The sequence below is a fragment of the Eumetopias jubatus genome, unplaced genomic scaffold, assembly GCF_037043125.1.
Source record: "Eumetopias jubatus isolate StellerSeaLion01/CBP00866 unplaced genomic scaffold, mEumJub1_p1.0 scaffold_6, whole genome shotgun sequence".
Classification (NCBI taxonomy): Eukaryota; Metazoa; Chordata; class Mammalia; order Carnivora; family Otariidae; genus Eumetopias; species Eumetopias jubatus.
Window position 1 is genome coordinate 32,677,749 of NW_028274812.1, and position 25,641 is coordinate 32,703,389.

Below are 25,641 nucleotides of genomic sequence, written 5' to 3' on the forward strand. Positions count from 1 at the left end.
AATGCCAAGATTTCATTTTTTGATGGCTGCATAAATTCCATTATAGATATATACCACATCTTCTTTATCCATTCATCTGTTGATGGACATCTAGGCTCTTTCCATAGTTTGACTATTGTGGACATTGCTGCTATAAACATTGGGGTGCAGGTGCCCCTTTGAATCACTACATTTGTATCTTTGGGGTAAATATCCAGTCTGACTCCTATTCTTAAGGTGGCCATGCACTCTGGTTTGTGAGCATGAGTCACAGTTCCCACCTGTTATGGCATAATTATGTCCCCTTTCATGGTCATTCTACTCACTCCTCCCAACTGTACTAAGAGCCACCTGTCCTCTGTCCTCTCACAGCCCCTTGGCATCTGGACTTTCCACAGATTCGAAATCATCTGTGCATGTGTCTGCCTCACTAGGAAAGCATGAGCTCCTGCAGGGAAGGGACCCTGCAACCTAACTCATCATATGCTTCCCAAGCATAGAGTCTTGCACAAAGTATCCACTCAATGGATGGCACATTTTACTGAGTGTAAAGTGACTAGATGCCAACCCCCTATTCTAGCCCAGACAAAGGAAAGAAACAAGAAATCCCTGTGACAGGCAGCAAATGAGCAGTTTTTTGGATGGTAAGATAATAAATAGGAATAGAAATGTTTGCAGCTGTGGGGCAAACCAAGTTTGGGTAGAAAGCCTTGCTTCTTTCACATGGAATCGTGATTATTCACTTTCAGAGTGGATATTGTGGAAACAGCAAAATCAATTCTGACACAATGCGTTAAATGGCTAGACCCTCAATAAACAACTGTTTTTTGGATCCAGAAGTTCCTTTTTGTAAAACGAAATTCAAGGTTGTAGAGGATGATGCTAGTAGGAAACTATGCAGCATTAACATAATTAGCTTTTCAATAGGTACAACATCCTTCCCGTGTATTCTGCTTCCACGTGCTTCCCCGAAAGTGGAGGCCCTCAGCGCTCTAGAATCATTACATCATGTACATGAGCATTATCAACAATTTAAGTTGCTCTGTACTTAATTTCAGGTTTCTTTTCCAAATTGAATTTTTCTTTTCAACTTTTCATTCCGTCTAAGATGTAATAATTTGTTTTTCAATAATGAATTAACAGCTGAATCTTGTTCAAGTATTAGACCATTATTTAAAGTCACTCAGGACCAGTCAGGACATTCTATGCCTAATTCAACTTCAATATTAGAGAATTATTGGAACAAATTTGGTATCAAGAAGTTGCTGGTCTCACCAGACTTTAAATCTCTCTCCTACCACCTTCTACATCCCCATTTCATAAAGCCCTCTCCAGCTATACCAGGCCACAATCTGCTTTCCTTTTAAACATTGTTTAAGCTATCACATTTTTAAGTTTCTTAAAATAAAAACTCGTTATACATTAACTCATTATTCCTTTTATTTACCCCTTCCACATGGTTTCTGGGTAACGGCCTCATTTTCTTCACCCCCAAGAATGCCTAGCAGAATATTAGGTCCACCAGAAACTGTTCAAAGTAGACTTTAAAGGGATAGCAGAGCAAGAGCAAGAGGGTATTGATGACTGAAACATCTAGAAGTTACTAAGCTTTCAACAGTGTGAGTGAGCAAACAAATTAAAATAGACTTTTTGCTTTCAAATTATATCATATTAACTCTGAATTAAAGTATGTGATTAAAAATACCAATAACAGTAATAAAACCATAAAGGCGTCCAGTTTCTCCATCTGTTTTGCCTCCTAAAGTTTTAAATGGGGTGTGGTCTTCATCCTTCTATTTTCACTCTTCCCTCTCTCCCTAGGACCTCTTCACTTCCATGCACCATCTACAGGCTGCCAAGCTGCCCAGTCTTCATCTCCTGAGCTTTAAATCCATGTTCAATTGCCTTACTCAGACATCACAAGCACCTTAAGCACACCATGATCTTCTCCTCCAAAATTAAGCCCCTTCAGTCACCTCACTGATGTAAATGGAAACACCTGTAGCAGCTCATGATAGAAACCTGACAATTGTCCTTGATCCCCCACCCCATCACCCAACTGCTACCAAGCCATGCCAAGTCTATCTCCCAAATCGATCTCAAATGCATCTCTTTCCTTCCATGATGGTTGCCACTACCCTAATCCAAGACACAATGATCTCTTTTCAGGAATGTTGTAAAAACTAACTCATCTCCCCTTACCTTTCCCCATTCCCTCTAACCCATTCCTCTCACACAGTAAAACTGATCCTTAAATACATGCACATCTGATCATGTCACTTCCCCGATTAAAGTGCCTCAGTGCTTCCATTACACATTACATGACCAACAAGGACCTGCATGATTTGGTGCCTGCCTCCTTCTCTAGGCTTCCTCTTAGCCCTCACCTCTGGGCCACTGTGCTCCGGACATGGGTGGGAGTTAGTCCCTACACAGCCATTCCAACAGTGCCTGGCATAGAGGAGCACACAAGAAGAGTTAAATGCTATTGTAATTCTTAACTATTATCATGCGGTCCATTCGCCTAACCATCGGTCCATTTGCCTGTCTGCTCATTTGTCCATTCTGTGCATTCCTCTATGTGCTCAGCTCCTCTCTCAACCAGGTCATTTGTGAACTTTTCCTTTTTTATTATTCAGAGAACTTTCTAACCAGCCCCAGTCCCCACTCCACCGTAGACTAGGTTAGGACCTCCTCAACCACGTCTCAGGGCACCTGATCTTTTCCTTTGCAGCACCTTTCAAAATTATACTTAAAATTTATTTGGGGGCCAAACTAGAGCATTGAGTAGAATAAAAAGATATGGTGCCTAATATTAAGTCAGCAGTAGGGGTCGGGCAAATGCAGATTATAGTGTCCCCTTCTCAAGCAATTAATTATATCAATTATGGATAAGAATTTAAAAATAGAGAGGTGCCTGGGTGGTTCAGTTGTTTGAACATTCAACTCTCGATTGTGGCTCAGGTCATGATCTCAGGGTCATGAAATCTAGCCCTGTGTCAGGCTCCGTGCTCAACTGGGAGTCTGCTTGAGATTCTCTCTGTCCCTCTCCCTCTGCTTACTCCCTGATTTGCTCTCTCTCTCTCTCTCTCTCAAAAAAAAAAAAATTAAAACAGAAAAGAAGTGTTGAACATACTTCAGATAGTTACTATGCTATTTACCCTTAAAATAGCCTGATTAGATGTTAAATTCTGGGATATAGTCAAAAGAGGTGTTGGAATGTGAAGGACGAAAGGGTTAAAAGTGGTAGGACTTGAGCAGGGCCTTGTATAACGAATCATTTTGGTTTAATGGGAAAAAAGTAAGAAGGATGTTGCTGATAAACCACAAGTCAGGGCACTAGAATAAATATACTTGTATTCCAATGGAGGACAACTGTTAAATAAGTTTCCATGAGGCAGGAAAATGCCATACTCATGGAGGCCTTCACAGCTTTACATTATGTCCAGGACAATAGACGTTTTGGTGGACTTCAGAAGACAGATGACTTTATTCTTTTTTTTAAGTAATATTTAAGTTATATATTTCTGTAGTAAAATATAACATAATGGTTTAGATAATGACAAAACTAATATTTAAAAGTCGACTTCAGTGATAATAGAGGACCAGGAGGAGAGGAAGAACTCTGCCTGAGGCACTAGCATATTAAGTCCAATTATAAGGATCTTATGAATGGAACCCAGGGCATGAATAGAAGCTGGGTAGTCCACCACCGATTTGCAGGAGACTTAGCTTGGAATGAGCTACATTAATGTGTTGAACTGGCATGCAGTATCTAGCCTTGCTGCTTCACACTGCTGCATCTAAGTCCTCAGCAAATGTCTACCAAACGAATCAAGATGTAGTTAATAAAGCAGGTGTCATTTTTTAGACTTTTAATTTTTTTTAAAGACTTTATTTATTTATTTGAGAGAGAATGAGAGATAGAGAGCACAAGAGGGAAGAGGGTCAGAGGGAGAAGCAGACTCCCCACCGAGCAGGGAGCCCGATGCGGGACTCGATCCCGGGACTCCAGGATCATGACCTGAGCCGAAGGCAGTCTCTTAACCAACTGAGCCACCCAGGCGCCCTAGACTTTAATTTTTTTATGGTTTAATAAGGTAGCTATTCTTTTAGACTGTTCACTGTTTTAATGTCTTAATGTTTATATCAAATGCGTTTTATTTAGTGGGAACTCAAGAATATTTTATGTTGTGGGTTAGGGCTAGATCATTTTACATTTTGTTCAAATAAACAAACTTACTTGAGCACTGACCGGCCCGCTATTATGTCCAGCAGAATCAGGCTCTTCCACATAGAGGGTATAAAAAGCAGGTCTAGGAGTAAAATGGAAACAGACAAAGACATTATCAACTTGAAATAAACGTGCAGGTTGGATTTGGGAAATGTATTGGTTTAGAACTTGGTGGCAGTTTCCTTCTTTTTCTCTGGCCTGCTCCTCTTCATCCAGGCCCAGTGGTTCGTCTTGGCCCCAGGGCGGAGGTCCTCCTAACAGGAAGCGAGACCTTCCTGGGTGTGAGCGTGGCTCTGACTCACTTAGGAAAATCTGCCTTGCTCTTGCTGCTGAGTCCTCTTTTGCTGTGCCCAGTCCTTTATACTTCCCAGTCTCTGACTTTGGGCCCACTTTTTGCTCTGCCATTCTCGTTCTTTCTTTAAATGTCTGGTTTCTGTTGACCTGTTGCTCTCTTGGGATGCTCTGACTCCACGTGGTTGCCAGGGCCTTACTCCAGCACCTCAGGCTCCATGAGTCCGTACTCATAACAAAGTTTCAGATCGACTCTCCATTCTGCCTCTAGTCTGTCCCTGGTTCTGTGATACTTGCCTCTACTCTCTGGGACTGGCTCTATCTCTATTGCCCCACAGTGCCCATCACATTCTCAAGAGAAAATAATTCTTGAAAATTTCTTAAAAAAAAAATAAATAAATGCCAGTTTTCTTTCAGAAATGGTCAGTTTTATTTTATACCCACAAATATCCCAGGGTGCCAACACTTTTCTGATACTAGATAATACCTGTCAGCTTTGGGCAGGTCCAGCCATTTTAACAACGTAAAGATCCTTTCTTCATATGGGATACTTCTGAAAAGAAGGGAAAAAATAATTTTCAAAAATTAATCAAATCAAAAATAATTCCATTATATTCCTACTCAGGAAGACAGGTTGATATTTTTAGATCTACATTTTGTGTTCACATGTGATCAGAATACTGAAGGGGATTCAATACTACGTAAAGGGATTTCTGTTTTCAATACTTATATACAGATACATTTGTCTCAATATAAATTAAATATATATTTTTTCTTTCCTTCTTATCATTCCCTCCTTCAATTTTTCCCTCAACTGAAGTAAAAGACCATTAATTATTATCCATTCATTTGATTTTTTTATTTACTTCATTCATTCATACATCTATGTTATATTGAGCATCTATTGCCACACACTATTAGTTCATTTTAAACAAAATTTATCAGTGGGCAAACCAAAGATGCTTTCCTTTCTAGAGATGACATTCCATGAAGACAAATAATAAACAATAGATCTGATACATAAATAAATTATATACTGTATCACCAGGTGACAAATGCTATGGAGAAAAGAAGAGCACAGTAAGGGCACTGCAAAACTAGGGTGGGGAATTTGAAATCTTAGCTTGATCAGGCTATGACGGTATCAGGAAAGTAATTTTTGAGCAACAGCCTGAAGGGGGTGAGGGAGCGGGCTGTGCAGATACATGGGGTGAGTAATCTCAGGTAGAGGGAACAACCTGCACAAAGGCCCTAAGTAGAGCAAGCCAGGTGTGTTAAGGCCCACCGAGAAGGTCAGAACCTGGTTCCGTAGTGGGAGAGGAGGTCTGAGACACAGTGGGGTGATTAGGGCATACCAATATGGCCCTACTGTGAATGGGACAGGGAGCCATCGAAGTTTTTGGTGCAAAGAAGTGTCGTAAGTGGACTTGTTTTTTTAAGTTACCATTCTGGTTGGTAGATTAAGAATAGATGATAGGAGACAAGAATAGAAGCAGGAGATGTGTCAAGAGGCAAGTGCAGTAATATAGGCAAAAGATGATGGTAGCTCCAACCACAAGAGTAATGCTGGACATAACAGAAAGTTCTCAGACTGCATATATTTTGAATTAGAGCCACAAGCATTTACCGACCGACCAGATGAGGGTTGTAAGACAGAGGAATCCACGATGACTTCAAGATTTTTTACCCCAACCACTGGAAAAATAGAATTACTATCAAGATTAAGACCAAAAACATCCCAATCATGCCTGCGTAGGGGGGATCATCTCTGCAAGCGCTTCACTACCTGTTGTAGTTCATATATTTGGAAGGATAGGAGCCATTGATAGCCACGTCTGATCCAGGCCAAAAGAAGCTACCAGCTTTTAAACCTTGATACATTGCTGTCAGCCAGATCTGTAAGAAGAGAAAATTTAAGATAAGTGGAAGTCAAGAGAATAATTAGTTTGGGTAGAACTGGTAGGAATGGTGACATTTTTTAGAAACTAAACAATATCAACAGTTAACAATATTAACAGTTGCAAAATTTAATTACCCAGGATCTACCTCGAAAATCAAAAACATAGTAAGGTAGTAAGAAAGATCATTTTTTTTCAAATTGGTAAAATTGTATAGTACCTCTTTCCCTGTTAAAGAATCATAAAACAGAATGAGAGGAAAAAAATCAACAGAAAATCCTTCTGAGAAGTTTCTACATTGATATGTTTAGAATACTACATCCTAGTTTTAACAGAAGGCAAGTTAGGTGAGCAATCATTAAGTACTTAGAAGAGTTAAATTATAAGTGGTGAAACACCTTCCCACCACCTTCCACCCTGAGACATTAGAAAGATAATGTAAAAGGAGAGAGAGGAGAGTGATCCACTATCACACCGGAAAATGGAGATAATTTTGGTGTCACATGCAGAATGTTACATACTGGTTGCCCTTGCCACCAAGCGGGATTATTTTTCTCCTTTGATGAAAGTGAAAAATTCTTGTTGAGGTTTACATCATACATACTATTGTCAATGATGCCATGGGATTCTGGATATAATCCCTAAAATGATAATTTCAAAAAAGATTTAGAATAAAATAGATCAATAAAACATATTTAAATTGAAACAGCATAAGATCTGTAACTCCTATCTTGGAAAGATGTCATATGCCTTTCAAAATAAAACCCCTGGGTCTGAACCCAAATACCAAATGTATACATATGTGTGTATGTATATACATAGGTATAGGTGTAAGCGTAGGTACAGGGGTAGGTGTGAGTATAGGTATTTATATACATGTGCAGGTATTCCGGCTCCTTCATGGTCTAGAGCAGCAAATGAATGAAATTAGGCAGATGGCTTGTGCTGATGGTGTTAATGGAACTCTTATGTGATTAATTACTGTTAACTAAAGTTTCCGATACTGTAAATAATGGTCAGCCACCAGTTATGTTGGCAAAAATAGCAAGAAATGTACTACTTGGAAGCTTTTAAATATCAAATATCTTGGGTAAAGGAGTTAAAGTGTGTTATCAGCACTTTAGAAGGGAGTCGGCCTGGTCCCTAACCATCTTCCCTTCCACCCAACAGTCAATCCAATCATTCCTTCAATCTGATCACACATATTTATTTATTCTATACATTTCACTGAATGCCTATGATATCCCATGCATTTGTAACTACTTTTAGGTAGATTTTAGAGTCATTACTTCAGAGCATTTCTATATGGACACACATACATGTATATGGTAAATGAATAGCTCTTATGTATAATTGATATATACGTATGTTATATGTGTGTTATATACACAGTGTATGTACATTTATGGTTACATGCATATATAGTCAATTCTTTTTTTATTGAAGTATAGTTGACATACAATGTCATAGCAGTTTCAGGTTTACAACATAGTGATTTGACAATTCTATGTTCACCACGGTAAGTGTAGTTGCCATCTGTCATCACACAACATTATGACCTTATTGTTGACTACACTGCTTATGTTGTACTCTTCATCCTTGTGACTCATTTATTTTATAACTGGAAGTTTGTATCTCAATCCCCTTCACTTATTTCATTGATCCCCCCAACTCCCTCCCCTCTGGCAACCACCACTTGGTTCTCTATATTTATGATTTTGTTTCTGTTATTTTGGTTTTTGCTTGTTAGTTTGTTCATTTGTTTTAGTTTTTAGATTCCACATATAAGTGAAATCATACGGTATTTGTCTTTCTCTGTCTGACTTATGTCACTTAGCATAATACCCTCTAGGTCCATCCGTGCTGTCACAAGTGGCAAGATATCATTCTTTTTTATGGATGAGTGATAGTCTGTATATACCATATACAATGGAATATTACTCACCCGTAAAAAAAAGAAATCTTGCCATTTGCAACGGACAATTAAATGCGTCTATAACTTGGCTGTTATTGTAAATAATACTGCAATAAACATAGGGGTTTCATTTATAAAAGCACAATTTAGTGCTTTCATTTTCTTTCTTTCTTTCCGGATCATATGGTATTTCTATTTTTAATTGAGGAAACTCCATATTTTTTTTCCACAGTGGTTACACCTATTTACATTCCTACCAACAGTGCATGAAGTTTCCTTTTCCTCCACAGCCTCGCTGACACTTGTTACTTCTTGTCTTTTTGATACTAGACATTCTGACAGGTGTAAAGCGATATCTCATTCTGGTTTTTATTTGCATTTCCCTGTTGTCTGTGATAATTACGTTCTATAAAGTTGCTGCAAACACTGAATTAGTGAATATTGAACCACTGCAGCTAGGGAAAATACAGGGATAGGCTCTTGCAAGCCTCTAGTCACAACACTTTTGTCTGATGATCAATACATACTTGCTTTTGTCTGTTTCCATTTAAAGATACCTTATGTAACATATGTCATTGGTTCGCTAGCTATAACTCAGGCCTGAATGAAGCTTATCTAACACATATATATCTGCTCTATGAGGCACATCACAGCCATCCTGCTTTTAGGAACACTAGACAGCGCTCTGGCACTACACTTGCGGGCTATTGTAAACAGCGATTTAAAAATCATCAACAAAAAGCATAAACGTGAAAAATATGACCCTAAATAGGCAGTAGACTGTGGAAACAACATTTGTTTACTATATGAGAGCTACAACATGAAAGGCAGTGTGTCACCTTGGTAGACCTCAGGTGGGAATACGTGAGCTGTGCAATTTGAATATTTGGGAGAATCTGCAAGTATATATATGTATACACACACATGTGCGTATAAATGTGTATATATATATATATGTATATATGTATGTACATACACAAGTGGGTATGCATACATTACATATTATTACTTAAGAGTTAAAATTTAAATGTTATAGTTACTGTTCCATAGTAATAAAAGAATAAATACAAAGTAGTAAAGACACAATATCCTTTGGTAATAAAGCCTGAGGTAAAGAACTCCTTAAAGATGTGTTCTAAATCTATAAATGTTAAATAATTTTATTTTCTTTTGAGTTCATTTTGATCGTTTCACTTATGTCTTATCACACATGAGAATTCACTTGCTTTACTTGCTTTATCTAAAGGAATCTAGCCAGCATGAGTTTATCTAAAACAGAAGGCTTTGTCAAGTTAAATACAATGAAAAGATTAGGAAAAAAAGAAATTTCCTACATCAAAGTGGCTGTCCTTACACATAACCTACCATTCCCAGCAGACCTTCAGATAAGTGGAGGCAAATCCAAAGATCAAAGGAGAATGGTACTTCTCACATCCAAGAAGCTATCCTGACCTGTCACACAGGTGAATTTAGCCTATTGCTGGGACATTCATTCATACAACACCCCAGAGCACTGGATTGGTCTCGCAAAGAGATGCTACTTCCTAGCCTGAATTAAGCCATGAACTGTCACACGTGCTTGTGAAATGTGTGGCATGGGGCTTAGCCACTTCCTGCCTCAGCGTGTCTGTGGTGACCAGTTGCCTGTCTATGGCCTGTCAGTCTTGCCCCTGGGCCAAGCACTTACCGTGACAATAGTGTAATGATTTGGGAAGGTTTTGGTTGGATAGACAGCTCTCATGTATTTTGAATGAATTCCACATGTTTCTGCAACAAAGCATAGTATGAAATTAAGAAGCCCCAATGCCCACAAAACCGCCCCTAGTTCCAGTGGTGGTGGCAGGAGCTCCCCCCACCCCTGGACCCAGGCAGCCCACAGTCCCAGAGAGAGGACCTAGGCTGTTTGGCGGGGGGCAAAGGGGACCTTGGCCCCCATCAACAGTGGGGACCCCCCCACCACCATACTGGAGTGACTCCAACTCGAAGGACCCCCACAGCTACCATGTGGGTTGAAGGAAGGGATCCATCATATTGTTCAGAGGCACCACCTCACTCCCCTAAATCAGGCTGAGAAGGAACCAGCCAGCTCTTACCTCTTCCTGGTTGTTTTTCTTTCCCACCCCAGGTTGTTTTTTGTCTCCTCTCTAGCCCCTACCTCTGAAGCCATTTAATGAACCGTTATGTGCCACCTGAGCCTCCAGTAAAAACAAAAACAGACTTTCCCCATGGGGGGAAAAATTATTTTTTTTCCTCATAAATTTTTTTTTATTAAGTAAAACCTTAAACATAAAATTTTCCAGAGAAATAAAAACCTAACTGAAGAGTAGATTAAAGATGGAAAGAGGTTGAAATCTTTCTGATGCCTACAATTCCTCCTTCCCAAGGAATGTCGGTTGTTAGTAGAGAAGTGAACCAAATCAAGGGAAATCTACACTTTTCTGTAAAGGCCAGATAATAAATCATGCTCTGATTCTTCTTGGCTCTGTGTCCTTAGGTACATAACTTCTCTTTATTAATAACTTTATAACATCATACGAGGGCCAAGTATCCTAAATAGAAGTGTAACATCCTGATTAAGATGACAATAAAACCAATAATTATAATAATAACTTAAAATCATTCAGGGTGTACAACGTTTATGTTCTCACGGTATTCCCATCAGGTAGGAAGTGACCATTTTAGAACTCAAGAGAATGGGCACCAGTAGGTGAGGTAAGCTTGCCCACAGTCTCACAGCTAATAAGCAGTGGAACCAGGTTCCAGGCAGTTTACTTCCAGAACCAGACACAGATACGACACTTTTTGCCCTCTGGAGCTTTGGTACGTGCTGGCTCTGTTCTGCCACTCAGGCTCCTTCAGGATTCTGTCCCTGCTGGTCACGTTCTTCTTGCTAAGATTCAGAACCCAAGTCTGACAAACACCACTTTCGAAATAGTGTATGTGGACAGATTTCCACAGGATGGAAGTTACATTCAAATACAAAACAAATCACAATAAACAAAAAGATGAACGTGCTACAAAAAAAGGAAGAGCCAACAAGTATGAAAATAGGTACCCTGAGTGGTAAATTCCTCAGGATCTTCGGAGGACCCGGGAGAAGGCAAACAACTAATATGGAAGGTCAGGAAGGAAGGTACCCATCTACAGCCTGGCTAACTAGTGTCCTCACCCTCCGTGTGCCTATAGTTGGGGAAGACTTACTCAGTTTATTAATATTAGGCATGAGGGCACCCCATGTCTGCAAATATTCAGCCCTAAATCCATCCATGGAAAACAAAATAACTGGTGGCAGTTCAAATCTGAAAATGGAAAACAAAATATTAGTCTACTATTTTGATTGTAAAAAAAATAATAAAGATACCTTTCTGTGCTACTTACAATTCTCTAAATTAGAAAACGCTTAGAAAGTAGAGTATGTCCTGGGTCATTTTTTTCTTTCTCTTCTTAAAAACTGTTATCTCCTGGGGCATCTGAGTGGCTCAGTCAGTTAAGCGGCTGCCTTCAGCTCAGGTCGTGATCCCTAGAGTCTCAGGATAGAGCCCTGCATTGGGCTCCCTGCTCAGGAGAGAGTCTGCTTCTCTCTCTGACCCTCCCCCTTCTTGTGCTCTCGCGCGTGCTCTCTCTCTCAAATAAATAAATAAAATCTTTAAAAAATTTTTAAAAAGAAAATAAAAATTGTTATCTCTCCTAAGAATCAGTACTTCCAGTAAGGAACCCCTAATTAGCATGTTAGTAATGTTAGTAGGTCAGTAATCCCTTACCTTCAGTCTTTAGTAGCTATTGGACTCTAAGCAGTTACTCAGCCTCTCATAACTCAGCCCCAACCCACTCACCTAATACTTTGGAATCACCATAACAGAACATTAGTATCATTGCCTTACCTCAAATATATTTAGCATTTTACAGTGGTGAGTATACATGGCGCTAATTAATTGCAGTTTTTCAATAGAAGTCAGCTGCATGCGAGCAGAGCATTAACAAAACATCCCCAGAAATGGAGCTGTTAACCACAGACCTTTCTTGGACCTGACTTTGCTAAAAAGCCAAGAGCAACGATTCCTGAATACAAGGCTCAAACTCACAAATCATAAAAGTTACAATTCCTCTACCGCATTTTGGATATAATTATGATACAAAATTTAGGAACTCTATAGCTTATGAGGTTTTATTATTCTAAAGTTCTACCCTTTTGATTCTTTATTCTAATATCTCACTATATTAATATTAACATCAAAAGCATGACAATCTTTTTTTTTAATATCAGTATTTAAGCTAAAGTAATGGAAGGTAACTCTGAGGGTATAGCCAGAGGCTTCTTTTCTTCGTTTAATTTTTTTTCACTTTTAAAATTTTATTTGTATATATTTTATATACAGACGCCTACACACACACATTTCACAGATGTAGAGTCTGGTAAATGTTTCCTAACTTCCTAACAACTCCACCGTGAACTCGATCACCCAGATCAAGAAACAGAACACCAGCACCCTAGAATCCTCCCCCCTCAGGCTTCTTTCCCCTCAGTAGCCTCTGCAAACCACACCCCACCAAGGGTGAGCAGTACCTTGACCTAAAACAATAGATTGATTATGCCTGTATCTGTATTTATATTTACATGCAAACGGAATCATACAGTATGTATTCCGTTGTACCTGGCCTCTTTTATGGAACATTATGTTTGAGATTAATCCATATTGTTACATGTAGTTGTAGATCATCCATTCTCATGACTGTCCTGTATTCCAGTTAATGAATTAACCACAACTTAGTTATTCTACTGTTGCTGGGCATTTAGGTAATTTCCACTTTGGAGCTATTATGAACAACAGGCATAAACACCAACATTTGTTTTAAATTCCAAATACACTGCATGCAACTGAGTATGTGAAGCTCCGTGCTCAAGCAGCTTCACATCTAAATTTTTAAGCAGGGGGGATGGGGTGGCTGGGTGATGGACATAGGGGAGGGTATGTGTTGTGGTGAGCAGTGGGTGTTACGTACCTGTACCCCTGAAACAAATAATACATTATGTTAATCAAAAAAAAATTTTTAATTAGAAAAATAAACAAATTTTTAAGCAAAAACACACTTTTCCAAGAAATTTGATTGGAGTAGTCCTTAAAAATACCCACTAACTAGTATTATGGAGAAAAAAATGCTAATACAAACTATTTTTTTTAATTTATTTATTTCAGAGAGAGAGAGTGAGAGAGTGCACGTGAATAGGTGGAGGGGCAGAGGGAGAAGGAGAGAGAGAATCTCAAGCAGATTCCCTGCTAAGCATGGAGCCCAACGTGGTGCTCAGCCCCACTACCCAAGAGATCATGACCTGAGCTGAAATCAAGAGTCTGACGCTTAAGCGACTGAGCCACCTGGGCACCCCCAATACAAACTATTAATAAGAAAAAATCATTTCCATGTTTTTCAAGGTGCTTGAGGAAAGCTAGAAAAATATCAGCCTGGCCATGTAATTACACATTTGTAAAAGAAACTGTGAGGAGAGTCTGGAGGACAGGTCTATATGGTTTCCCAGAATATACAGTTATTGTAGAGTAATTCATTTAACAAATATTTGAGTCAGACATTATTGCTAAATATTGAAAATAAAGACATGAAGGAATTACAGCCCTAATCTAGGGGATGAAATTGAGAAGTAAATGGGGGTAGTTAAGGGTTAGAATTGATTACAGGATGCTATTCAACTACATAGGGGATGTCAGATTTGATCTTTGTAAGGTAAAAACAGACATGTGAACTTGGCCCTAAAGAACAAATAGAAATAATATGAAAAGAGAATGGGACCAACATGTTAATCAGAAAAAAATATGCTGTGCAAAAGCCCATGTGAGATATGGTACATACATGCAATAACATTTATGAGTCTCAAAATCGTTGGATTAAGAACAACACAAGGGAACATATGGGATGATTCCATTTATATGAAATTCTAGAACAGGAATCTATGGTGATAGAAATCAGCACATGAGGTGTCTTTCTGGGGTGATGGAAATAGTCTGTGTCTTGGAAATACTCTATCTCTGGGTTGCATGGGTTTCTGAATTTCCAAATCTCATTATACTGTACACATAACTGTGAGCATTTCAATATATGCAGATTATACCTCAAAAAAATAAAATGGAAAATTGGGATTATTTTTACATACAATATATAGAAAACTCATCAAGAGGTTCAAGTGCTACATTGCAATTTGCATTGGAAATATTTATACTTCATAAATTCATTAGCATAAGGCCATTAAAACTTTTATATTCATAAATATGCCATCAAAATAACCTTGCAGCTTAAAAACAAGGTCAAACATCTATGGGATCAAGATGTTGACTTAATTCTCACACGAAATCTTTTTTTTTCAAAAAGGTTTTTTGTTTTTGTTTTTTTTGATGTTCTCTTTTTTTTTTTAGATTTTATTTATTTATTTGACACAGAGAGAGAGAGACAGTGAGAGAGGGAACACAAGCAGGGGGAGTGGGAGAGGGAGAAGCAGGCTTCCCGCGGAGCAGGGAGCCCGATGCGGGGCTCGATCCCAGCACCCTGGGATCATGACTCGAGCCGAAGGCAGATGCTTAACGACTGAGTCACCCAGGCGCCCCTTGTTTTTTTTGATGTAGTGATCCATGATTCATTGTATATAGCACCCAGTGCTCCATGCAATACGCGCCCTCCTTAACACCCCTCACCGGGCTAACCCCATCACATGAAATCTTCTGAACTTGGCATTATTATTATTATTATTATTATTATTATTATTACAACTACTACTATAATTTTATAGATGAAGCTCACAGAATTGACTAGAGTTAAAGTCCCGTAGGCAAAACCAGGACTCAAACTCAAGTATCCTTTTTATTCTAAATTTTTTCCTCACCCAAAAGCCACTGAACAGGGCAGCTGGATCTTAGGACTGGGGTAAACCAAAGCAGCATGGTACAAAAACAGACATTATCTACACACATTCTTTAAATAAAATAATGCTATCTAAAAATGACTCCACCAATTCTTCCTACAGCCAGATATTCCATTTTTCTCCTACCTCACCAACTTCATTCCACTGCTTGGGCCAAAAGAATGAAGTCAGTGAAGGGCAAAAGCGGTAACTGGAGGGGAAATCCACCCTGACTGGAAGGTGATGTGGGGCATGCTTCCAGGGCTGGGAAAGGTCCAGTAGCAGCCATTATAAGTGTGTGGAGGAGAGGCATGGGAGGGGTGGGGTGAGGGGTTTTACCTCATGCGTTCCTCACCCATGTACACATGATAAAGTCCTCCTCATCCACTCTTCCTTGTGAGGCCTTCTGTGGGCAAACTTCTTTCCCTTTCCTCAGTTAAGTATAAATTCAAAGTTCCAGGATATTCATAGGAAAGAGTTCGGGCTGGAGTAATTCAGATCTAAATCCTAGTCCTGACCAGAGGAACTTGAGAATGCTAGTATTTAATACTTCAACCATTTTTTTAAGTCACTGTTACAAGACATGCATGTAGAAAATTAATTAAAAATGCTTTGTAAACAATGATGTGAACAAAAGTCTGAGTTTGAAGCCACCAAGAATCCTAATCGTTGGTTAAGTGTATGGTTTTAAAATATAAAGTGGAGGAAATGCCACTCGGCTTCTCAGCTACATTCCATGTTAAAGGAGGATAAAAACTCCCTGTATTCTCACCCTTCTGGACACTGAGACTGCTGGGCTGTGCCACAGTCTTCTTTCACCCAGGAGGTTTCTCCTGAAAAACAAGATCAAAATCTTTAGACAGCTGCACCACAGAAAAGAAAAGAAAAACAAATGTTCAATGAACATGATCTTTCCAAAATACTTTGTTCATGTTATTCCAATAACTAAATTCTTCTAGGACATGTTAAGTGCTATTCCGCATGTTGAAAAGATCAGCGTTGCCCAGAGATTTGGACAGACTGAATACCAAGAAGCGCATCTTTACCAAGAAAAACAAAGGGGATTCTTTTAGCTGGAAAGGGACAATTAGGAAAAAAAAATGAGTTTAATAAATATAGATATACCATCTAAAGAAAAGATAAATCATTTTTTATCAGGGGTCAGAAACCGTAAATGAGAATAATTGTTTTCAACTGGGAAAAATTAAACATAGTAAGTTTTAAGATATTAACTAAAAAAATTTTACTTCATGAATGTTTCTGTTTATAGAACATTCCAAGTAACTAATGAAGTAGAAATGATAGAGTATAAATACCATCACTTGTATCCCTTGATAGATACAGGCAATGATCATCGATGGCTAACATTCCAGAAAAGGCAACAAGCAGACAAGATGTGCTTCTTGATGGAAGTAATACCACCATCTACAGAGTATACTTGCAAAATAAATAAATACTTTGCACCTGAATCTGAACAGTCCTCTAATTCTAACTACCAATTTTCAGGAAATACAGGAGATGACAAACTGCTTAAGTCACAGAGGATGCAATCTGCAAAACAAACTGGAAAAGTCTGCAGGACAAAGGCCCCATTTCTTCAACATGTAAATTCCAAGGGGGAAAAAAAGAAAGAGAAGCTATTTTTAAAGGACTTGAAGTATTGGAGCCACTTGCAATGTATGGAATCTTTTGGATCCTATTTCAAACAATCTTTTTTAAAAATGTTATGAGACAACAGAAAAATTAGAACACTGGATATTTGATGATATCAACAACAATTGATATTTTTAGATATATTAATGGTATTGTAATTTTGTTAAATATTTACATTTTTAGATACATCCTAAAAATATTTACAGATGAATGATATTAACTCTAGGATTTGCTTAGAAATCATCCAAAATCTGGGGAGAGAAGTTGGGGTGAATAAAGAGTATATTTTGTTAAGAAAAAACAATCCAAAACTTGAAAATAAGCAAAAGGAAGATTGATCACTAAACTTCATTTTAATGTCATGCTGGGGATTATCTAAAAAGCCCACCTATGGATTATCTAATTACTTAGAAGTATATACCTTTATCTGGCTTATTCCTTACCATTCATTTTATAACACAGTAACAGTAGCAGTTAATTGGTAGAAAAATAATAGCAACATAAGTGATTATTGTCTGATAGCAAAAAAATTGTCATGTAGAAATGCAAATCCTTTCTGTCCCACCAGAATTTACACTATTTATAACTTCATTCCAACATTCTTTCAGTTGTATGTATACTTAGTCTCTTTCATTCTCTTTGAGCCAGCTGGACAGTCCAGATGGTTATCTCATGAATGAGCTATTTACTCTTTGACATGTTCACATTACATTTCTATGAGAATCATGTTTTTATCTTTTTGAAAATTATGCTCTGTCAAGAGGAGACAAGACTGGCCATGAGTTGATAGCTGCTGAAGCTAGGTGCTGGACATATAGGGAAATCACTATACAATTTTCCCCTTTATATATGTTAGAAATGTATCATAAAGGTTATAAAATTCTAAATTTAAAATGTAAAGTGACGAGCCGGTTTCTTGCACAAAAATTATTCAAATGCCTTCAAACTATGGTCTGAAGATTTAATTTGAGCAAAAATCATGTAACATCTTTAAACAAAGTATTGAATCCTTAGAGAAAACATTTACATTTATTTTGAAAAATAAACTGAAATGATAAAATTAACTCCATCAAAGTACCCAGTTAGCAGTGGTGGTAAATATCAACACTGCTTATAACAATTACTGTTGTTTCTTTTTTTTTTTAAGATTTTATTTATTTATTTGACAGAGAGAGACACAGCAAGAGAGGGAACACAAGCAGGGGGAGAGTGAAAGGGAGAAGCAGGCTTCCCACTGAGCAGAGAGCCTAACACAGGTCTCGATCCCAGGACCCCGGGATCATGACCCGAGCCGAAGGCAGACACTTAACGACTGAGCCACCCAGGCACCCCGCTTCTGTTATTGTGTGTGTTGGGAGGGGGCAGAAGCAGCCAATGAGAATAATTGATTTCAATTGGGAAAAATTAAACATAGTAAATTTTAAGATCTTAACAACTGAGCCACCCAGGCGCCACAACAAATACTGTTGTTTCTATTAAATTTCAGCAATGTTGTGCATTGAATTCAGTGGGAAAATTTACCATATGACCTGAGAATCAGTCTTGACATAAAAAGTTAAATTATAAATTTGAGGTAGAAGGTGGGAAAATAGAGGGGTCAGAGGCAGTGAACTTAAAGAAATAAGCAAACAAGAAATTGCCTTCATGAATTTAGCAGAATTTTTAATGATGCAATATTAAATGTCAAACAATAATTATTTGAAAAATAAGTTACCATTTCAGACATTTATTCTTCCTTTTTGATAGCTCTTTTTAGTTGATTTTCAATTATATTTTGTAATAAAAACTGATTTGTCCATTAGCGTGAAATCTATTTTCTACTAAGAGATTACAGTTTTTAATGTTTCTACTGTAACATTTTCCTCCTATTCAAAAATTCAGAATTCAACCTAATCTCTTTTTTTGGTCTAGAAATATTAAAAGTATAAGTTAGTTACCTTTATTGGGTTTGGCATTATGAAAAAGGGGTTGATAACTTGAAGCAACTTTGTTGCTGTGTGTTTATGTGCATTTTTCATAAATTTCATTACGTGTTCAGAGGGATGGGCAATTTTTAAAAATAATCTGCAGTACATCACTTGCAGTTGGAACCAGGAGCTGAATAACCTGTATCCTAATCTTGGCTCTGCATTAACTCTCTGAAGGTCCTTAATCAGTAATTTGACCACTCAGGACACAGTCGTTTCAGCAGTAACGTTGGTTTAACGGACTGATTGACGGGCCAGATAACCTCTTTCATCATGTTTTAACGTTAGCATCTGCCATCCAGTATCTCAAACCACAGATATTTCTAGCATAGTCGTTGGACTGGAGGAGACCTTGCCTTATTGGTGAATATGGAACTTTCCTCTTTCTCTTCTATAGTGTCTATGCTATGAGCTCCCTCTCTCTATAATGCATGAGCCACATTTCTTCCCACAGTAAACATGTTGTCTCTGACTTGTTTTAATTTATGCAGCCTGGGTCAGCCAGCTCTGGGGTCACTGAACACACAGAGGCGACTGGGTCAACCTCCTCTGCTTACCTTGGCAAACACTCCTGTAGTCAGCACAGCAGTCTTTCCTCTGCATGCAGTCATCCGAACAAGAGCAAAGGCTGAACTCTAGTCTGGTTTCCCCACAACGGAATCTATTGCATGTCCATATTCGAGCTGTAAAATCACACAATTCAGTTCCCAACATTTAACATATACCCAAGTATCTAACAGCAAACGTAAATTCCAGACGTTTATCCCTGTATTATTGTAAGGGCCAACTCTTGGCTTCTCTGCATTAATAAATGAAAATACGTCATACAATCAAGGCGCAACCCATCACTTTTCTTCAGTTGGCATGAGTGGCAGAGAGAAATGCAGTTTTTTAAGTTGCAGCTCTGGTCTCCCTGGCAGGTACACCTCTGACTTTGGAGAAACTCTGAACACTGACTCTATTCCCACCCAAAATTAGGAGCTCCCAGCGGAGATGAACCACTAGTGATGGTTGCCACCCAAGAGCAGTTTCATTTAAGGACAGGCAGCAAGGAAGAGGCTGTGAAAGCAGAAGCAACAGGAACAAGGTCAGGTCTGTAAGAATGTAGGCAGCCAAGGCACCTCCCAGCTGAGGGTACGGAGTGCTAGGTGAGCCTCCCCCAAGCCTCTGCAGCTCTCCCGGGCTACGTGCTCAGGATAAGATCAGTGTAAATAAACAGGAGTGCTAAAACAGCACGAGGCTATCGCATCACTGCTTCCTAGTGCCATCTGCTAGGAATCAGTGTCTAAAATCAACATCAGCCCTGTGCATAGACAAATGTGTTCGACAGGTGACTGCTGCATGCTTCTGTTGTGCATAGAGTTCTTCACTGTCCATTACTTATCACTTACTTAGGAAAGATTTGGGGAGATTAAGTAAAGGGAATACAGATCTTATCTACACTAAGTTATCCCCTCCCCCTTGCCCTTTTCAGAAAGTATAATGTAAGAAGCTCTACTATTCTAATCTTTACTCTTTGAACAGCTAGCCACCCCCGTACATACATGCGTTCACTGATGTCTTAAAAGATTAAACACTGAGAACTATCTCTTCTACACAGAGAACAGTGTTTCTCAGGTCGTGTTCTGTGGAGCACTGGCATCAGAATCACCAAGAATCACTAGCGTTCCAAGTAAGTCTCACGCACCCTGAAATCTGAGAACCACTGCAAAGGAAACTCAATAAGATGATGAACTTGAGCCATGGCAAAACTGTGTTGCAACATTCGTATTCCTGGCAACATATACAGCATTCCATCTACTGGACACCCTTATTCCTCAACCTCAATCAAATCAAGCGTGGACTCTGTGTTTAGTACTGCAAAGGGGGAAACGATAATCCTGTACACAAGGTGTTATGGGTTGAAGTGTCCCCCTAAAATGTTGGAGTGTTAGCCCCCCAATGCCATGAATGTGACTTTGCTTAGTAAAAGATCTTTGTAGATACTCAAGTTCAAATGAGGTCATTAGAGTGGTCCCTATCCAGTGCAACAGGTATTCTTATAAAAAGGGGAAATTTGGACGTGAACACACACACACACACACACACACACACACACACACACACACACACACGGAAGACTATGAAGACACAAGAGAACTCTCCGTGAAGACAAAGGCAGAGTTTGGGGTTATGCTGCCAAAAGCCAACAACAGCCAATAACTTGTAACCCCCCAGAAGCTAGGAGAAGGGCAAGGAATGGATCTCCCCCACAGCCCTTAGAAAGAATCAACCCTGATGAAACCGGCATCTTGGATTTCTAGCCTCTAGAACTGAGAAAATGAATTTCTATTGTTTAAGCCCCCCCGTTTCTGAGTTATGGCAGCCCTAGCAAACCAATACACAAGGTGTATGGTGAGCATTTGAACGTGCGTTAATGACAGCACAGCCAACGTGCTGTAATGAACTTATCCTCAGAATCCATACTTGATTGCACACAAGTGTCTTCAAAGTCCCAGCAGCAGTCGCCTCTGTGTTTGCATTCCATATCACACCGACAACTCTCCAGTCCTCTGAATGAAGAGTCGAAGCATTTCTTCCTGCAACTGCCTGTAGGAGTGGAGGAAATAAGGAAACCAGTGCTTAGAAGTTATCTGAGGGGCACCTGGGTGGCTCAGTCAGTCTGACTCTTGATTTCGGCTCAGGTCATGATCTCAGGGTCGTGAGACTGAGCCCATGTCAGGCTCTGCGCTCAGCAGGGAGTCTGCTTGAGATTCTCTCCCTCTCCCTCTGCTCCTCCTTCCTGTGCTCTCTCTCTTTCAAATAAATAAAATCTTTAAAAAAAAAAGTTATCTGATGTCTTGGAGCTAGATGGTAGAAGCACACAGAACAGACTAGGTCAGACAAACAGATATTTTTTTACTGGGCTGTATGAGTCATCAGTGCACAATGATAAACAGTAAGTGATTTTTCCCCAGGACTCCAGAGAGGTCCCAGACGCAAACACCAGGCACCACTAGGTAAATGTAGGAGGGACAGGCAGAGGATAAATAAAGGGGAACTGGTTTAAAGTCTGAAGATGGAGCAGCAAGATCCACCCCACCTCCCACTGGATAGAAGGCTCATAATCTGGAAGAATTTAGGAAAAGTAGCTTTCATCACAGAGGCAGACATAAAAGTTAGCTATGATGAGAAAAGATGAACAAGCCACACTCACAAACATGAACAAATGGTTACCAGACATTTGAGAACAGCAAGATAAAATCCAACTTAAAAACGAAGACCAAAACAAATAAGAAAAGAAAAGAGGAAAAGAAAAACTTGATTGAAAAGGAAACAATGCAAGGAACAGAAGAGTTAAACACACACACACACACACACACACATGCACAGCTAACAGTGAGAGCTTCAGAAAAGATATTGTATCCATGAAATAAGGAAGAAAGTTATAATTTCAAAAAGAGAAATAATGTTCAGGGTGCTCTTAGAAATAAAAACATGAAAGCAGTAATGAAAAATTCAGTAGAGGGGTGTGGTAGGCAGAATGATGGTTTCAGAGATTTCACACCCTAATCCCCAAGACTGAATATGCTATGCTGTTTTACATGGCAAAGAGATACTGCAGATATAATCAAGGCTACTACATAGTTAACCTTTAAAAAGGAAGGTAGTACCTAAAAGTGAAAACAGAGAAAGTAGAGATGGTATTATTAAAGAAATCATATTATAAAATTTCCCAGAACTGAAAAGTATTAATTATTACATCAACATTTCCCAGGGCAAAACTCACACGAAGGGGTCAGCACAACAGGGACAAAGAGATCTTGAAAGTTCCCAGAAAAAGATCATGAGCAAGCTATCAAAGATCACAAGTCAGAATGGTATCAAATTTCTTAAAAGCAACACTGAAAGCCAAAAGACAGGAGAGCAATGTCTTCATATTTCTAGAGGAAAATTATGTTCATCTCAGAATTCAATATCTAGCCAAACTGTCAAGTGTTAGGTTAGGATGATGAAAATATCTTTTGATAGATAAGAACTCAAGTTGTATCTTTTATGTATCCTATTTTAAGAAGCTACTAAAGGATGTTCTTTAGCAAAATGAGGAAGTGAAACAAAGAGATCCAAAAAATAATGAGATCCAACACAATGGAGGGTCTAGGGGAACACCAAACAAAGAGAGCAACCAACACAGATTGGAGCAGCAGGGCAGAGAAACAAAAGTTAAAATAAAAGATACCACTCTATAAGTTTACATTGCCAAAAATGAGAGAGCCAGATAATGCCAAGGGTTGGTGGGGATGCATGGTAAAGACAGAGTACGCTGGGGCAGCCATTCCAGAAAGCTATCTGGGGCTACTCACCCAAGTTAAAATACAGACCCTAAGACCAAAGAATCCTATTCCTGGGTAGATGATGAAGCAATCTCACGCAGGTCCATAAGGGAACCTGCAGGATTTATGTGATGTAAAGGAACTAAAGTCAACTTGGGCATCCAGCACCAGGGGAGGGCATAGGTCAAACAGTATATTGCTATACATGCTAAAGAGTACTACGTAGTAAGTAGAGAGATGCCTAAGAATAGATGGATGCATAACAATTTAGGTTTTTTTTAGATATTTTTTAATTTATTTATTTGACAGAGAGAGACAGCGAGAGAGGGAACACGAGCAGGAGGAGTGGGAGAGGGAGAAGCAGGCTTCCCACCGAGCAGGGAGCCCAATGCGGGGCTCGATCCTAGGACCCTGGGATCATGACCTGAGGGGAAGGCAGACGCATAACAACTGAGCCACCCAGGTGCCCCGATTTAGATGGATCTTAAGAAACGTTCAGTAAAAAAGTAACCCAAAAAAGTTTATATACCATTTATACAAAAGGCCTTTACATTTTTATATTCACTTTCCTACTTTGAAACATTTTCTGCACATGGCTTCCAGGACACAACAAAGACCTGGCTTTCCTCCCACATCCCTGGCCAATTCTTCCTAGACTTCATCCGTGGTTTTTTCTCCCCTCTCATCTTCCCAATTTTTTAAGGTTAGTGTGTCCAGTCACATTGCTTTAAATCCACATATGAAGCTGATAACTGCCACATTGCATGTCTATTTAGGACCTCCCTTCAAAAGCCAGCCTCATATATTCAACTACCTTCTGGCTTTTCCACTTGGACACCTAGTAGATATTTCAAACTTAACATGTCCAAAAACGACTTCCTGATTATTCTCCCCAAACCAGCTTCTTCAACAGTGTTCCCCATCTCTATTGTGGAAATTCTGTATTTCCAGATGTTCATACCAAAAATCTTGAAGTCATTCGTGACTTCTCTCTTTCTCCATATCCACTTTGTGGATAAAATCTATCTATCACATCCAAAGATATCCAGGATCCAAACACTTCTCACCAGGTACAATGTTACCACCCTAGTTCAAGACATAGAGCTTGTGTGGATTATTGCAATAATTTCCTAATTGGTGTCTCCACATCTCCTGGTTTCACCCTGCCATTTATTCATAAGACAGCAGCCTAAGTGAGTGTGTGGAAAAGCAAACCATGTCTCAGGGCATGTCTCTTCTCTGCTCAAAACTCCAATCACTTCCCATCACTCTCAGAATGAAAGCCGACGGCCAGATTTGACTTGATAATCTCACTGATGTGGCTTCTCTTCTGTCCTTTGGTTGATCTCATTTTCTGACTACCCTCCCTCTTCGTTCCAGTTCACCAACCTTGTTATTCTTTTTTTATTTTCTCAAACTTGTTATTCTTTAAATGAAGTTGTGTTCCTACCTTAGGCCTTTGCCCTTGTTCTTTCCTGTTGCCTGGAATGTTCTTCCCCCAAATAACCCTATTTCTCCCTCACTTCAGCTCTTTACAAAAGTCATTTCACATACATCCCCCATCCTACCCTAACTCCATATTTCATAATCCCCTTTTCAGGTTTACTTATCCCTTAGCACTTTCCTCATCATATTATATGTATTTGGCTTATTTATATTTTTAGTGTCTTTCTTCTATGCTAGACTATAAACTCTCTGAAGGATGTGTCTATTTTCTTCACCACTGTATTCCCAATAATTAGAATAGTACCTGGCACACAGTCAGGGCCCAATTGTCAAAGAATAAGTAAAAAGCATGTGCGCATAAGAGTAAATTTATAAGAACACATTAAAAACTCAAACCGGAAAAATAGCTTAAAAACTCACACTAGAAAAAAAACGTACTGTGCCTATGAAAAGTGGGTTGATTGGAGTGGAGAATGGTGAAAATGGTCTAGGACTGGGGATTAGGAATCAGCTGTGGAAGAATGCGGGGATGAATATTTTAAGGATGCTAGCAAAGGAGGGGCTGGAGTTAAGTACCAATGCCCTGGGTGGGAAGGGGTGATGCCACGTGAGGGCTGACAGACTGAGGTAAAAGGACAAGAATAAGGAACAATGACCCTGGGAAGCCAGCCAATAGGTGTACTAAAGTAAGGAAGGGAGAGAAAGAGCCAAAACAATCAGAGATTTTGTTCAGAGATTAGTATATGCCTCTTGCAATTAATTTACGTGATTTGAGGATAAGAGAACTAAGGAGTGATGCAAACTAACATCAGAATAATACTACCAAAGTGGCCCACCTACATCTGTTAGGTCTAGGACTGGTACTAGTTCAGAAACACAACAGCCAAGTGACCCCCAAAAAGACAGTAATTTTCCAGGTAAGGTCCACCTTTCCAGTTCCACCGTGTTCCCATGTTAGGCTAGGGGTACTGAGTGTCTGTTAATTCTTAAGTGAAAACATAACTGGAAAATCGTCTGTTAATCTCACCAAGAGTCTCCCTA

General features: G+C 39.1%; 1 protein-coding gene across 1 annotated transcript in view; it reads right to left on the bottom strand.

The window, feature by feature from the left end:
- The window catches only part of ENPP3 (ectonucleotide pyrophosphatase/phosphodiesterase 3), a 65,867-nt gene that overhangs the window by 35,619 nt on the left and 4,607 nt on the right, over positions 1-25,641 (bottom strand). Inside the window, exons 3-11 of the mRNA XM_028125368.2 lie at positions 21,308-21,430; positions 19,399-19,524; positions 15,994-16,054; positions 11,519-11,616; positions 10,005-10,084; positions 6,924-7,043; positions 6,291-6,400; positions 4,992-5,057; positions 4,223-4,295 (exon numbers count right to left, since the gene is read on the bottom strand). Coding sequence (XP_027981169.2) covers positions 4,223-4,295; positions 4,992-5,057; positions 6,291-6,400; positions 6,924-7,043; positions 10,005-10,084; positions 11,519-11,616; positions 15,994-16,054; positions 19,399-19,524; positions 21,308-21,430 — 857 coding nt within the window. The remainder of the gene's footprint in view (positions 1-4,222; positions 4,296-4,991; positions 5,058-6,290; positions 6,401-6,923; positions 7,044-10,004; positions 10,085-11,518; positions 11,617-15,993; positions 16,055-19,398; positions 19,525-21,307; positions 21,431-25,641) is intronic.